The sequence below is a fragment of the Myxocyprinus asiaticus genome, chromosome 15 (assembly GCF_019703515.2).
Source record: "Myxocyprinus asiaticus isolate MX2 ecotype Aquarium Trade chromosome 15, UBuf_Myxa_2, whole genome shotgun sequence".
Classification (NCBI taxonomy): Eukaryota; Metazoa; Chordata; class Actinopteri; order Cypriniformes; family Catostomidae; genus Myxocyprinus; species Myxocyprinus asiaticus.
In genome coordinates, this window is record NC_059358.1 from 43,433,566 (window position 1) to 43,450,833 (window position 17,268).

The following is a 17,268-nucleotide window of genomic DNA, read 5'->3' on the forward strand; positions in this document are numbered from 1 at the left end:
AATGTTGCATGATTGACTGAATTAAGACAGAAATCGTAATATGGCTTTGCGCAATTACTAAACCTTAAAAGGCTATGTTTCAAAATATCGTCAGTGCTGTGTGAGCAAGCGGCGCCCTCTAGCGGTCTGGACGGCGTTATCCATTATACCAATGAAACAAAATTTAAAAGGGGGTTTCATTTCTTTGGTTAAATCTTTTTATTCTTCCATGATGTGGTTGACATTTCCATGGAACATATGAATAGTATGATTTTGTAATGTTTTATCATATTGTTTTGAACCGCAAAAAAAAAAAAAAAAAAAAGAAAAAAAAAGAGCAGTGTTTTAGAAGAACAAAATTGCTTTTTTCTTATCAAACATCATGTAATCATACTTAGTTATTTTTTGTATCTTTTAAAATATATTTATCTTCTATTCATCTTTTACTGTCGCTCTCTTTAAAATTTTGGCCTGTCATGTGTTCAACAGATCAAATCTATGTTTAATGGGAATAAGGTTTTGTACCTTTTTGTTTTACAAATATTACTTACAATGGAAGTGAATGTTGTCAATTGTTGGAGGGTTTAAACACAAAAATGTGAAGCTTATAATTTTATAAAAGCACATACATTAATTCTTCTATTAAAACTCATGCATTATTTGAGCTGTAAAGTTGTTTAAATCATTTTTACAGTAGTGTTATGGTTTGTTGACATCGTCATTCCAACGAAGTTGTAAAATCAGCTAAAGTTTACACAGAAAAGGCTACTAAGCGATTTCATCAAACTGAAATCATGTTTACACACGTATCCTTTATGTCTTGTGTCTATACTTTTGAAACAGTGGTTATTTTTATGTTCAGAAATTGGCCCCATTCACTTCCATTGTAAGTGTCTCACTGTAACCTTGATATTTGCTTTTTTTAAAAGAAAAAGAGGGACGAGACTGAATACATTTTTGTGGTAATCAACATTATGCCAAAAATGCTGTCGACTGAGTTAACTTGTATTGAACCCGGAATATTCCTTTAAGTAAAACAGTGCTCTGATGACAAAATAAGGTGAGTGGCAAATTTCGGTATCGGCCTATACTTTTTTGTTAAAATCAGTATTGTATTGGCCAAATTGTTTTATATCGGTGCATCCCTATTGAAATCAAAAGCAGCCAAGCCTTATTAGACATTTTATGAAAGTACACACAAGTGAAAACATAAAATACGCAAAACAATAACAAAAGAAATGCTAGTTAGTAGGTTTGCCAAGTTACCATAATTAATAAATTAATAAATTACTAAATTATTCAATCTAAATTGATTTATGCTAAATTTATTCATAAATTATGTCCAGATGTGTAATTTTCAGTCATTTGCACCATTTATATGGAGGAATTTCAAGTAGAACTGCACTTTGAAACAGAAAAAAAAAAAGAAGTATATATGAACATCTGAAAAATGTCTCCTGTCCCACAGTTGTGGACCCACATGATGAGCTGCGGGTGAAGCACTTCTGACTAACCACGGCTACGTTTGAAGAATCCTGAAAAGGAGCATAAACAAACGACCGAATGGTCATAACATGTCGTTGTTTATGTGAATAAACGGTTTCCATCACCTGAATGCACATTTTTTATTATGATAAGAAAATCCACCCCATCCTTGCACATAAACTTTAAAGGGGTCATGACATACCTTTTTTTTAATAATTTTAATATGTTCCTTGAGGTTCAATTATAAAATGAGTTTTTTACAAAAAATAAACAGTCATATACTTGTAAAACATGATCATTTTCCACCCTCATTCTGTCAGAAACGCTGTTTTGCTGTTGCTTCTCCTTTAAGGCTTGACAGTAAACGCCCACCATTCTAATTGGCTCTCTGCTCTTGATTGACCTGCTCTCTCTCTTCTTGCTATCTCACTGCTCACCACAACTGGGTGGGGTTACAGAAGTGATAATGCAGCCCCCCAGGGGGCGTTCAAAGGATGCCAGGGGTTGCTGAGAGCACATTAGTAGAGAGGGGGGTATCAGATTACAAATGGGGGCATTTATCAGTCATATTAATTAAATCTTCTGTCAAGTTCCTCTTTGCATTAAAACATTTATCTGACTTGAAGTATATCCATTGGTTCTCAGCTATAGGGGTTGGTACTCATTTGTATCGCGGTTCATCTGATTTTGAAGTCTACCGACGCATCTGGTTTAGCAGCATCAAATACACAGGCAGAGGCACAACCTCGACTAATGCATCTGTATAGCTCTGTAGATGGATACGGCTCAATAAACAAAGCAGCGCGAGCGCAGAGCAGGTGCGTTTTTACTCGCAGACCGGACTTGAGCTCTTAAACTCGCAGCTCTGTGAGAATCAGTAAGAAGCAAGGTGCGAGAAGCGGAAAACTTTTGAATTCGGCACAGAATTCTACATCACCACCCTTGAATTTAATATAGTAACACTAACTATACTTTAGGGAGAAATAGATTGATAATAAATATTATCAGATCACTACTTCAGCTATATTAAATATGTCATAGGCTACATTAGGGGAGTGAGGGAATATAATTTTTGTTACAACTTATAAATATTATATTTTGTATTTATTGTTTTTACATGTGCTTAGAGTAAATCTAACATTTATAATTACAAAAATGCCATAGTTTGTTTTAAAGAAATCATGCTACATCTAACCATGGTAGCGCAGATCCATGCTTCCATATGTTTACTATAGCCTTGTTACAAATGCCACTGTTAAAACTATACAAATAAATAATTAATGAATAAAAATGTTGAAAAAGGCAAATGTAAAATATATTAACAATAGCACTTTTATTATTAGTTTCTCTCTTCGCATTTTCATTTTATAGGCCCCAGATATAACCCTCCATCTGCATGAATTCAAGAAAGATTAGGGGGGGCGTTCTTCAAAAAAAGGTTTTAGAAAACCACTGTGAAAGGTAAAGTATGCATTGATGTGTTGTTGTGAAGGCGGTCACAATGTGGAGGAAGTAGAGAACGAATCGTTTTAGCAGCTTGGTTTCAACAAACTCCTTTTGCAGTGAGGAGGAAATTTTGAGTTCTGAGACTTACAGGATGTTTTTATAGTTCAATGACCTCTTATATGTTAAAAGATCAAGGAAAATTGAATTCCTCATGTCATGACCCCTTTAAACTTTTAAATGAATTTTAAGAGTTTATTAGCATATCAAGCAATTCCATTCAGAATTTCTTATGCTCAATTTCAAAATTTGCATAAAATAGTTGGATGGAAACCCAGCTAATGAAGAGCATGTTTGAGATGAAATATGAGACAAATGATGTTAGAATGTAAAAAAAAAAGTTTTCAAGGTAAATATCACTTGTGAACAGAATATTTAATTGGGCTTCGTTACAAATCAAGCAGTAATTTTAACAAATTACCGTATGCAAAAAGTGTAAAATAGTAAATAAGTAGACAAATTAAATAAATTAGAGAAAAATGTTTTCTCAAGACTTCTTTCTAGAAGTTCACAGTGCTAAAAGTGCTTGAAGTTGAAAAAACACCCATTTAAAGAAATATAAATACAGTATATATAGAACAAAAGTAAAAATCACATTCAAAAGAAATCACGAGATTCATTATTTATTTATTAATGAACAAAGTTAATGAAAAGCTGTTTTTATCAGCAGTAAATTTTGATAACCTTTTCGATGTGTAAAAGACCGTTATAGATCTGGATTATGGGCTTTAGCACAAACAGAAGCTCATGGGTGAGAGGCCAGTGGAAGTCCTTACTAAAGCGTACTTGGCATCTGGATGGAGACCCTGGTACACTGCCAACATCCACTCTGGCTCTTTAGGAGTATCATTGAAGAGAAAAGCCTCCTTACTGAGGTCCAGCTCCTGGAAGCTTTGCAAAGAACATTTATTTGATTATCTCTATTCCTATTTAAAGTCTTTGTTTTCTCTATTGATGAGCAAAGTTCACATTTTTGACCTTAAAGCAACAGTTCGCCCAAATATGACCATTTTGCAATAATTTGCTCACCTATATGTTGTTCCAAACATGTCTGACTTTCTTATGGTATTTTTTTTTTTTCCTTTTGGAGCTTTACAGCCTCAGTCCCAGTTCACTTTTATTGTATGGAAAAGAGCTGCATGAGGATTCGTTAAAATACCGTCTTTGATGTTCCACAGAGATAAGAAAGTCACACGGGCGATGGTGAATAAATGATGATGGTGAATAAATGATGATCGAATTTTCATTTTTGGGTGAACAATTTCTTTAAAATGATAGGAAAATGACATTCATTTTCAGTCTTACCCCACTAGGTAAAAGTCCGGAGGGTTTGGCGTGAATCCCAGCCACGGACTGAGACTTTCCTTTGGATTCTGGCCATTCACATTGTAGGTGCCCAGGAAAAAGCTGTCAGCACACAATGAGAACAGAGAGAGCTATTCAACTCACCCACATGACCTCAGAACACAAGCCAAAGAGAGAAGCTGCCAGAGTAAATTAAGAAACAAGTAAAGCAGCATATTTTAAATGTTATGTTTAAATATGACTGATACTGAATTTATTAAAGCCCCCATTAAATGATCACACACATGATTACAGATGGAAACTCTGTAAGTAAACGTCTGTTCGTTCTTGGGTTTTTTTATTCTTCATGTCTGTGCAGCTCTAGTACATGTATTCGTCCAAAAGGGGGCAGTGTTTACACAAATGTCAATACTTCTACTGTAATTGTAAGTGGTGTAAGAAAAAACACTGTACTGAAAATTGCTTCACCACTTCAGACACTTCTGCAAAGAAGTGCATAAGTTACAGCCGAAGCCTATTAATAAGTGCTCTTCAGTAACAGTACTGTCCCTGTTTAACATCTGTCTCATTGTTCTGCTTTTAACGTGGTGTTTATAAACTATTTCTGCATTGTAAGACTAGACCGCAGACCAAATCAGTGGGTTTGTTTTCAAAAAATTGCCCTGATCATTTTGCCAAAAAAAAAAAAACAAGTACATGAGAGCTTTCATTCATGTTTTCATTCAGGTTATGCAATATTGTTTCTTTTCTTTTGGAAAATGAAAATGGAGGTCTGAATTACTGTAAGCACTATTAAAGACAAAATATGAACATTTTTAATCAACAATTTCTGTAATACGTCCAGAAAACTTCTTATTACTGCAACACAAAATAACCCGGGCCAAAAGTCTTAAAAGCTGATTACATTTTGTTTTGTTTTTTTAAACGGTTTTCACTTAACATGTAAACATTTTGTCTACAAAATGATTCATTGTGTATCAAATTTAATATAAAATAATATATCTCGTTACCACAACACGGCAGCTAATTTTACACCATATTTTTCAGATTAACGTAAATAGTATTTATTAATAATGGAAAACCTAAAGATAAATGTATCATTTAGTAATTGTTAAAATGTTCTTGTCTGTCTAAATTCTTAAGCTATTGGTATATGCTTAGGATGCACTGATATGAACAATTTTGGCCGATACCAATTTTAACAAAAACTTTTTAGCCGATACAGATATGTTGCCATGTATTTGGTCATCAGATCACAGTTTTGCTCATAAATTATGTTTTAAAAATGTACAGAGGTACAACAGCCATTGAACATTCCCACTGAACATGGACTGGATCTGTTGAACACATGACAGGCCAAAATTTTAAAGAGAGCCAAAGTAAAAGATTAATAGACGATAAAGAGATAAAAATGTTTTTAAAATAACTAGATATCAAAGCATGATGATTAATGTGAAAAAATGTTATTTTTTACTTCTAAAACATTTTTGCACTTCTGTTTTTGCAGTTCAAAATAACAGAACTCACATTTTACACGTATGTACTGTATATAATAAATCATCACATATTCATACTAGGGCTGCAACTAACAATTATTTTGATAATCGATTAATCTAACGATTATTAGAATGATTATTCGACTATTTGGCGATTATTGCAATGATTAATCATTAACTCTAAACCGACTATTCAGCTTGTGCCCGACTTAAAAGGTTGTATTAAATGTGCTTACTAACAATAAAGAGGACAAAATCATCTTTTAAAAATACCTCTAAATGACATTCACTGGATTAAAGGGGAAAAAAATACTTTTTATTAAGTTTAATTCAGTAAAAATTTCACTACAAGTGTTTTTGTCTTGTTTTCCATTTAAAATTGTCTAAAAATCTGTAAAACAAGATATATTTACTAGAGAAGTAACATATAAGATATTTAGACTTGCTTTAAGAGAATGTATCTTAAATATAAGTGTAGGGTTAGGGTTAGGGTTAGGATTTTTTCACTTGGTTATAATTCTGCGAGTGCAGTAAAGACAAAATACACTTATATTCAAGATCTATCCTCTAAAGGCAAGTCTAAATATCTTATATGCTGCTTCTCAGGTGAATGCATCTTTTTTAAAGGATATTTATATTTCATCTTTTTTTTTAGATATTTAAAATGTTTGTATTTTTAATATTATATTCAACATTCTCAGTTAAAAAAAAAAAAATATATATATATATATATATATATATATATATATATATATATATATATATATATATATATTCTGCAGTATAGCTGCTAAAGTAAATGTACATTGTTTTAAAGGAGTTTTAGATATTTATATTGGAAAACAAGCCAAAAAAAAAAAAAAAAAGAAATTTTTTTTGCAGTGTATAATGGGGCAAAGACTACCCTCTCTCAACTTTCTGTTCACCTCAATCCATCTTTAACTCACAAAATACAAACTCTCTCTTATTAAAAGCTGCGTATTGCCAATTTTCTTCACGATAAGAAATGCACGACATATTATGATTCAATGAGTTGCCATCACGTTATAACCTAGCTGCATTAAGCGCACGTACTCGAGGGATGAACGTCCCCGCGACGGAGTGTACCTCAGCCGGGTGCAGTTTCAATCTCTCCCTCTTAGATCGGGACACTTTGCGCAACTCATAGAAGAGGCGCTGACTGCACAGAGAAATGCCAGTTTCCTTATTATTTGAACTTTAATAAAGCTATAACGCATTAAATAGAACTGCATTACAGATGTAACGCCGGGGTGTTTTCTTTAAAGACGCTCGAAACTCAAGTTTTGCTTAAGCTGAGCGTCAGTTCCGGCTCTGCTTATTCCACAACAAGAGTGCTTCTGTATTTACTTAATTTGTATTTTTGCATTATAATTCCCTCATACTTTGCAATCTACATCACCTGAAGCTGTTTGGAAAGTTTAGAGTGCGTCTGGACTGTGAGATGTGTTTTCTTCCTCTCCTCAGTCAGGCGTGAGCTGCAGTGCTTCTCTTGTGTGCAATCATTAGAGTTTCATATGATCTTATGTTACATTAAGATCAAACGACTATTCGACAACGAAAATTTTTGTCGTCAATTTTTAATCGTTGACGTTGTCAATAACGTCGACTAATCGTTTCAGCCCTAATTCATACTATGCATATGTTGGGCAATTCCACAGAAATGTCAACCACATTATGGAAAAATAAAAAGTTACCAAAGGAGCAAAACGCCCTTTTAAGTTCCATCGTGGTGTAATGACTAATACCATTCACACCGCTAGAGGGTGCCGCTTGCTCACACAATTCTGACTGAAGCGCTGCCTGAATCACTAAATGCAGTCTATTTTTAAGCTTTCCAGGTTTAGTAACCATGCAAGACCATATTGCGATTTCAATCTTAACTCAATCAATTGTGCAGCTTTATTGTATACCATACCTATGTCTCAGAAGTGAAAGTTTGCTAGTTTCAAAGCGTTTTGGATGGTTTTACCTCATCATGTATACACTGGCGGCCAAAAGTTTGGAATAATGTACAGATTTTGCTGTTTCAGAAGGAAATTGTTACTTTAATTCACCAAAGTGGCATTCAACTGATCACAAAGTATAGTCAGGACATTACTGATGTAAAAAACAGCACCAACACTATTAGAAAAAAGTCATTTTTGATCAAATCTAGACAGGCCCCATTTCCAGCAGCCATCACTCTAACACCTTATCCTTGAGTAATCATGCTAAATTGCTAATTTGGTACTAGAAAATCATTTGCCATTATATCAATAACTGTTGAAAGCTATTTTTTGTTGTGTTTTCTCCCCTTTTCCTCCCAATTTGGAATGTTCAATTCCCAATTTGCTCTAAGTCCTCGTGGTGGCGTAGTGACAAATCTCAGCTGCCTCCGCGTCTGAGACCATCAACCCGCGCATCTTATCACGTGGCTCGTTGAGCGCATTACCATGGAGACATAGCGCGTGTGGAGGGCCACGCCATTCACCGCGGCATCTACGCACGACTCACCACATGCCCCACTGAGAGCGAACCACATTATAGCAATCACGAGGAGGTTACCCCATGTGACTCTACCCTCCCTAGCAACCGGGCCAATTTGGTTGCTTAGGAGACCTGGCTGGAGTCACTCAGCATGCCCTGGGATTCAAACTCGTGAACTCAAGGGGTGGTAGCCAGCATCTTTTACCACTGAGCTACCCAGTCCCCCTCAGCTATTTGGTTTATTAAATGAAGCTTAACATTGTCTTTGTTTTTGAGTTGCAACAGTATGCAATAGACTGGCATGTCTTAAGGCCCTGGTATACTTCACGGACAGTTGTGTGCGCACAGCTTTGAAAGTATTTCTCACATGGATGAGCGTGAATGGATGCGTTCGACACATGCGCAGTACAATTGCTTTGTTATATGCTACCAGACATTAGAGGGCAGCACCGAGTTGTGTCATTTCCAGGACATCCACTCTGAAGGATAAAGTAGAAGAAAAACTGAGGATACGCCATTAGAGGAAGCAGGAACAACAACAACAAAACGATGGAGAAGAATATGTTCTTCGAATACTGTTTGACAGTACAGCCCAACCGTGCATATTGCCACCTAGTGGACTCTTCAATCTCAACAGTCAACCTTGCACAGGTGTGTTTGTCCGTGCAGACAGAAAAATCTGGCTGCATGTGGACACTGTGCGCAGACACTCCTGATGACGAAAATTACGTCACGCAGACTGTGCGCGGACCGTCGTGCAATGCGGACAGGCAAAGTATACTTTGGGCTTTAAGGTCAATATTAGGTCAAAAATGGCAAAAAAGGGGGGCCTGGGTAGCTCAACGAGTATTGACGCTGACTACCACCCCTAGAGTCGTGAGTTCAAATCCAGGGTGTGCTGAGTGACTCCAGCCAGGGTTCCTAAGCAACCAAATTGGCCCGGTTGCTAGGGAGGGTAGAGTCACATGGGGTAACCTCCTTGTGGTCACAATTAGTGGTTCTCACTCTCAATGGGGAGCATGGTAAATTGTGCGTGGATAACGGAGTGTAGCAAGAGCCTCCATGTGCGGAGTCTCCACGGTGTCATGCACAACGAACCACGTGATAAGATGCGCGGATTGACGGTCTCAGAATCGGAGGCAAAAAAGAAACAGCTTTCTCTAGAAACTCATCAGTCAATCATTGTTTTCAGGAATGAAGGCTATACAGTGCTTGAAATTACCAAAAAACTGAAGATTTCATACAAAGGTGTACACTACAGTCTTCAAAGACAAAGGACAACTGGCTCTAACAAGGACAGATAGAGATGTGGAAGGCCAGATGTACAATTAAACAAGAGGATAAGTACATCAGAGTCTCTAGTTTGAGAAATAGACGCCTCACATGTCCTCAGCTGACAGCTTCATTGAATTCTACCCGCTCAACACCAGATTCATGTACAACAGTAAAGAGAAGACTCAGGGGTGCAGGCCTTATGGGAAGAATTGCAAAGAAAAAGACACTTTTGAAACAGAAAAACAAAAAGAAAAGGTTAGAGTGGGCAAAGAAACACAGACATTGGACAACAGATATTTGGAAAAGAGTGTAATGGATCTTAACCCCATTGAGCTTTTGTGGGATCAGCTAGACTGTAAGGTGCGTAAGAACAGCCACATCTATGGCAAGTGCTACAGGAAGTGTGGGGTGAAATGTCACCTGTGTATCTTGACAAACTGACAGCTAGAATGCCAAGGATCTGCAAAGCTGTCATTGCTGCACATGGAGGATTTTTTGATGAGAACTCTTAGTAGTTTTTTTTTTTTTTTAATTATAATAGTAATTTTTCACCTTATTAATGTCCGGACTATACATTGTGATCAGTTGAATGCCACTTTGGTGAATAAAAGTACCAATTTATTTGGTATGGACACTATACACTAACACTCAAATAATTAATCCATTCATATTAGACCTCAACAGAGAAATGTTTTTTTAACTATTATCCAGATATCGATGTTTGGGAAATCAAATAATTTTTTTTGCATTTACTATTGGATCTTGGGTACAACATACATTAATGATTTTTTTGTAAATAGTTTACATTACATTAAATGGCCCTAATTTTGAAACCAGATGTGTTGCAGTAATGACAAATTAACCAGAAAATCTTTAAAAATCTAAAATGAAACATGAAGTAACACTACAGTAATACTACTATTGCACTAAAATAAAACATGTTCCCTTTTCTGCTCTGCTGCACACACAGAATCTGTACCCACAGAACTCTGTCGAAAGCTGCACAGTTGTTTTCTCAAAATTGGAACATCAATTACCCCTTACGTGTTAATTTATTCAACATTTTGGATAATTTGATAGTGCTTTCAGCTTTCAATAAGAATGTAGTGTCCTTAAGCTCTGTTTAAGAAATTGTATCATATTCATTTAAATCCATTCTGCAGAATTCAGCAGACTGTCCCTTAAAATCAGGGCAAAAAAATGTGAAGTTGTCAGCAGTTAAAATAGTATAACAGACACGTATAACCATCAGGCATGACAGCTGTGATGCTGAGCAGATGGCACACCTGTAGTTCTGGACGTGAGTGTAGGAGTCCTCGTTCTTGAGGAGCTCACATCTGATGAGGTTATCGCGCAAACCAAACTGAGGCATCCCGAGCATCTGAGCTTTGTTTGACTGGATGGGCTGCGATGATCGGATCAGGTCATCTCTCACCTCTTCCCGCACTCGCTCCTGACTGAAACAAAACCGGGTGCAATTCTTTATATCCAAACAAAAACTGACAAGACAAAATCTGACTTTAATCTCACTTTCTGTTTGAATGACAACAGATTAAAAATTTCCATTAAGAGCAGTGATGAGTAGTAGAAATGTTTATAATTGTACAGTGCAAAGATCGCTCACTGCTTATATAGAAATGACATAGTAAAACATTTGTGCTATTGGTGTTTACCTTCAATACATTTCTTCATGCAAGAAACTACAGTAAAGCTCTCTTTTTTTCTAAATCGCTGCAAGAAACACTCTAGGCCTGTACTAACATCTATTCTGATAATCATACTCATGATATTCTGAAATCAGTTTTTCTTCCAATAAATTGGATTAAAAGATTAAAATTTGATTTTAACCATTTCATTGAAAAAGCATGTTATTCAGCATTTTGCCCAGTGCTCTCCTTCAAACAATATGCAAATTTAAAGGGGTCATGACATGACAAATCACATTTTCCTTGATCTTTTAACATATAAGAGGTCATTGAACTATAAAAACATCCTGTAAGTCTCAGAACTCAAAATTTCCTCCTCACTGCAAAAGGAGTTTGTTGAAACCAAGCTGCTAAAACGATTCGTTCTCTACTTCCTCCACATTGTGATATCACACTGTGGTAGACATTTGCATCTGACTGCCTCCACAACAACACATCAGTACCTACTTTACCTTATCACTTTTGTAGCCCCGCCCAGTAGCTGTGAGCAGTGAGATGACAAAAGGAGAGAGCAGAAAGCAAATCAGAACAGTGGGCATTTACGATCAAGTCTTAAAGGAGAAGCAGCACCAAAACAGAGCATTTCTGACTGAATGAGGGTGGAAAATGTTCATGTTTTACAAATATACTAATGGGGTTTTTTTTGTGTGTGTGTGCAAAAAACTTTTGTCATTTTATAGGTGAACCTCAAGAAACATATTAAAATTAATCTAAAAAAAGGCATGTCATGACCCCTTTAAGTCTTTATACTGCATGCTATACTGTACGTTATACGCAAAAAGGATTCAAATATAAAGTTACAGCATAAATGTAGAATACTAAAGAAAAACTACCTGTTCCAAAACCTCCAGAGGCAGCACTTCCTGACCAAGGCTTCCTGACCAAATTCAAATGTTTCTACTGTATCTTTCTCAAGATAGGCAATCCCAGAAAATGCACAGTCCTCATATTGTCAAATATTGGATTTCACCAGTAGCTACATTATAATACAGGATAAGCATTTACTGGCATTAAAATGCCATTTAAAAATATATATATATTTTATGTACAGGCCTTTTCACACCAAAGGCGACACGATTATATGAGGCGAATCACCGACGAATGGCCCTTGCAAATAGAAAGCGAAGCGAATGACCGCAGGTAGCACATTCACGCCTTTACAGTAGGTGGCTCTAATCGACAAGCAATTTTACCCTGGTACGGTAGTTGGCTCAGTGCACCTTTCAACTAGTCTGCCCTCTGCCTATGACAGATGAGCAGAAGAAAGTACTTTACAAGCAGATCGAAAAAAGAAAAAAGATTTCTCTATAAGCTGCAGCAGTGATGAAGAGTTTGTAGTTGATTTGCTCAATGAGAAAGAAAACTTAAGACACTTTCACAAACTATTTCAGGTCACCTGCAGGACGAGCTGACTGGCAGTATTATCATGTGTACACAGTCGGAGGGGTGATTAGAAAGAATCGAGTGTAAAAAATATTAACGGTTAATACATGTTATCATTTGGAACAATGCTTATTACATGCCACTGCCTTTCTCTATATACTTGTGTTAGTTTGTTTAAAATAAATGCATAATGTACACTTAGAATGACTGCTGTAACAGATGTTGTCAATTTGAACTATACTGACTGTATCTTATTGCATGTTTATCCAAATTTGCTCAAAACATGGTACTAATTAAATGTAAAGGCATTTAAATGCTCAAAGAGTCTATATAATGCAAGAAATACAACACAGATCTCAACAAACAAAATCAATCTTCAGTCTGACCCATTATTAGATACTTTAATACATGCCAAGGACAGCACACAGGAGTTCCTTCAGCGTTTAATGTCGGTGGTCAAAACTAGACCTGGGAATCGATTCCAAAAAGAATCGATTCCTCATTTCCGAGGCATTGGGAATCGAGAATCGACTCTAAAGCTTGGAATTGGAATTACGCTTGGGGAAATGGACTGATATGTTCATTTTTGTGACCACTGAACTACTACACATTCCAGAAGCCTTAACAGCACTAATTCAATTCACAAAAGGACTATAAAATTACTTCAGCTAAATGATCATCAACCTTATTCTGAATCTTTTGAAATGTTAAAATGTTCTCCGTTTGCCTAAATCTGTATGACGGAATCGCACAAACCCTTTCAACACATCGGACAGCTGCTTTCCAGACCTATACTGTAGTCTGCCAGCATTTTACTTTGGATCAAATTACTAATCCAATAAAATGGCAAATTTGTGATGGAAAATTGTTGTATAGTAGCAACTTCACCGATGTTACAACACCTGTCTGCAATCAGGAGATAGCAGAGGATCAAGTAACAGCAAGTTATCTTCCCAGTTCACATCAATAAATCGGTAGGTTAAAGTTTAAATGATGAATGGACTGCACTCATAAATGCAAGAGTCTAACACTTCTCTATTCATTCTCAATATTTTTACAGTAGGCCTATGTTTTAAAACATTTTGCATATTTGTTTTTCATTCTGACACAATTTTTACATTAAAATTATTCGATGAAATAGAATACAAAACCAAAATTTCAAACACGAATTATGAAAAATATTGTAATATTATATGAAATAAACCAGTACAAAAATCTGGATTTTTAAATAAAACTAAAGTGTATGTTTGGACATTTTTATTTAGTTTACAAAAGGTAGTTCCATCGATTCCGAAAAGCAGGAATCGGAATCGACTCCAAAATGTCTGGATTCGAACAGCCCTAGTCAAAACAGCTTTCTGTGATTTAGGGTCACCTGTTCAGCTGGTTTTGGGAACTGCAGCAGCTCCTGACACGTGATTCACAGCTCAAATTTTATTGATTGGGCTGTTTCTTTGCCAGGCAAAGAAAAAATTGACACACTAAAAGTAAAAAAAGCTTTGCTTTGTCGGTGCGCGATTCGGCGCGAATGTTCGTTCCAGGTGTGAAGGGCTCGTTAGGAATCCATTGCTTCCGTAAAAAATTTTAATTGCGCAGAGAAATTGTGGCGAAGGTTCGCGTTTGGTGTGAAAAGGCTTTAAAGAATAATTGACTCCAGCTCGTTTAATTATTGAAAAATAATGCATACATTAAGGTGGTAATGCAGTCACGATGCGCAGCAGAGGGTCAATTATTCCACTTACACCACGATTCCAACACCTTAACACATTGTTCAGGGTTTATCTAAAGATATTTTCTGGTTTTCGTGCCTAAAACGCTCGTAAGTAGAACTACTTTCTTCCGCCACGGATTCAGCGTCTAGCTTTGATACAGCCTGAGCCTGTTTACCTGTTTGATGCAGATCTCCTCAGCAGTAACTTCACTTCAAATTGCTAATATGGAAGTTGAAGTATACTTCTCAGCAGCAGCAAGTGCCGCCATTCTGTATAGAGTATTTTCATTGCTAAACAACTGTTTACCACCCCACTGTGGTGCAGGGGTGGGCTGACATGTCGGCTCTGTTTGTTGCTCGTGTGTGTTTGTGTGTGCGTGAGTAAGAGCGAAAGAGAGAGAGAGGGTGCTTTCCACTCTGGGAGGCTGATTAGGCCAAAATACATCGAAAAACATATTAGAAGTTATTTTGGATTATATAGAAACTGTTGTATTGATCAAGTTGCGGGGGTACGGCTCTGTTTGTTGGTCACGACTCAAGTCTCTGTGTGTGTGTGTGTGTGTGTGTGTGTGTGTGTGTGTGTGTATGTATGTGTGTCAGCGTGTGTGAGTGTGGGCGATACGAGAGCAAGACAGAGAGAGAAGAGAGCGCAAGGGTGCTTTTCAACCAAAATGTAAATACATGTTATATATCGTCATTCTTAACCAATGAACCTAACCACTCTATGTTTTAGTTGGTTATTTTGCTGTCATATCCTGTACAGCTCTTTGAAATTACTGAAATAATTTGATGAAGTGATATGAAACCATTATGCAGTCAAGACCTGGAACTACTTAACAGCCATGCGTCTACTGGAAAATAATAGAGCACAATAGCCTGGTTCAGGAAGTAAAAATCCCATTCAAAAATGGAGCTCTGATGTTGTTCATCGATGCTATATGCTACCGCTGAAGTCATTCATCTGCATTTCTCAAATTCATTGTTTAAAAAAACCTGTTTAATAGTGGAATTCCTATTTAACAACTACATTACCCATGATCCAGCAGAGAAAGATCCACCAATCAGAGAACTGCAGCCAAGAAAGCCCACGAAATAAGCCTGGAAGCGACTGCCCACTCCCATGACGCACTGTGAATGACTCAAACGAGTCGGTCTTCCTTCATGCCTTAAACTACTTATAAATTTGTGCATATCGGAATATTTCGCAATAAACTATATTGTTTTTAAACTTATAATCAACAAGATAAAATCAATAGTTTTATAAATTTCCATAGTTTTATATTCGATTAAGTACACAGACTTGTTCCTTTGACTTTTTGTCGGATTTTCAAATACATTTTTGCCTTAAAACAAAGTTTGTAATGTTGCAATTCACCTCGGAGCTGGTTGGTTTGGTTCTTGCTTTACAACTCTTTAAATGTTCACTCAGTAACTTTTTGTTCATGTCATCTTGGACTTACAGTGACACCTAGTGGTGTGGATGCAGCATAATTCAAAATCAATAGTTTTCAGTTACAGGTGGCATTGTAGAAATTCACTATTCACAGATGCCATGATTTCTTTAATCCAAGAGTGAAGGTGTCCAATAACAAGACGGTTACTGAGATAAAGCGAGTAGTATTCAGCTGGTCATGTGATTTTAAAATGGCTGCCCCCATGAGGGCGCCCCTGCCCCATGAGCAATAAAAGAGCTTTTATAAGGTTACTGAAATAACTAGAGTCCTCATCTCATGTGAGTGGTCGAGATTTTATACAGTGTGTTTCAAAATTCATTTCTTTAGGAGTAAAACTTTTTTAATGGGGAACAAAATGACCGAGTTCACCTTTAATGGAGGATTTTACGAAAAGTCTATGGAAGAAATGAATGGGGAAAAAATTTCTAGAATCTACACAGCTGAATAAGTGGGCGGTCACTGTTGCGCTCTATTGCTCACCTTAGAACGTCTGTCAACCAATCAGAATCAAGCATTCAACAGACCCTTGGTACAAATGAATATAATCAGTGACAATACTATTTTAAATTGACAATATTAACTTAAACCATTTAAAACATACAGTGTATTACCAGCAACAGAGTGCAAGCATGTGTGTCTAACACGATTCTTTATTTTGGGAACCAGTAGAAAACTATGAATATTTCTATGCAAGTGTCACAAATGCCCTGTGCATGGGAGACCAGGACCACAACTGATTTCACAAAGCCTACTCAAAGCATTGACTAGCCTACAAATAGATGCACGTGCTGTTAAAGAGTTTACAGACTTGCTACATTGTATTAGCTTGTAAACAGTATGTTGTTTGGACCATTTTATATTGAGGAGAATTAGATGAGCCCATTTTCACTTAAGCTGCTCTCTTGGCAAAAAAGAAAAGGAACAAAAGTAAAACTAGGTAAAAGTGATGCAAATTGTTAAGAGACTAGCTCCAAATAACTACTTCAGGCCTACCTTTCATTGCCGCTGTCTCCTCTATTCTGTTCGTTGTCTTTGTGCAGTCCGCTATTGTCAGTTGTGTGCGGTCCCTCTGCAAAGGTGGAGTCAGTTTTCAGAGACAGTGCTTATCAAAGATCATTTCAAAAACATCAGTTAAGACACCAGTCACTCATTAATGCAGTAAATGAGACAGTTTGAGGACTGCAGGTAAACCTGTGAGATCTCATAATTACAGATGTGACCGTTTTTCAGTAATGGTGAGGTGCACAGCATCAGACTACTGAAAGTGACTAAACCCTTTCAGTTAACAAGCATTTCAATCCCAGATAACTTTAAAATTGAGTTTGTTAAAGTAGGAAAAGTATCTCTTCTGATAACAAGCAGGCCAGAGCAGGTCAAAGTGCCACTACAATGAAAGAATCCCTCCTCAGTTGGGAAGAGGCCTCTGGAATCTGACGTCATCAGGGTGTGGAAATGAGAAATGTGGGAGGGGCCAAAACAAACAC

General features: G+C 36.7%; 1 protein-coding gene across 6 annotated transcripts in view; it reads right to left on the bottom strand.

Moving 5' to 3' along the window:
• Positions 1-17,268, bottom strand: part of inpp5b (inositol polyphosphate-5-phosphatase B) — a 65,310-nt gene that overhangs the window by 21,986 nt on the left and 26,056 nt on the right. For all 6 annotated transcript variants that reach the window (XM_051718023.1, XM_051718021.1, XM_051718024.1 and 3 more), the window contains 4 exons: positions 16,778-16,853; positions 10,817-10,987; positions 4,273-4,374; positions 3,744-3,858 (listed from right to left, as the gene is read on the bottom strand). In XM_051718023.1, coding sequence (XP_051573983.1) covers positions 3,744-3,858; positions 4,273-4,374; positions 10,817-10,987; positions 16,778-16,853 — 464 coding nt within the window. The remainder of the gene's footprint in view (positions 1-3,743; positions 3,859-4,272; positions 4,375-10,816; positions 10,988-16,777; positions 16,854-17,268) is intronic.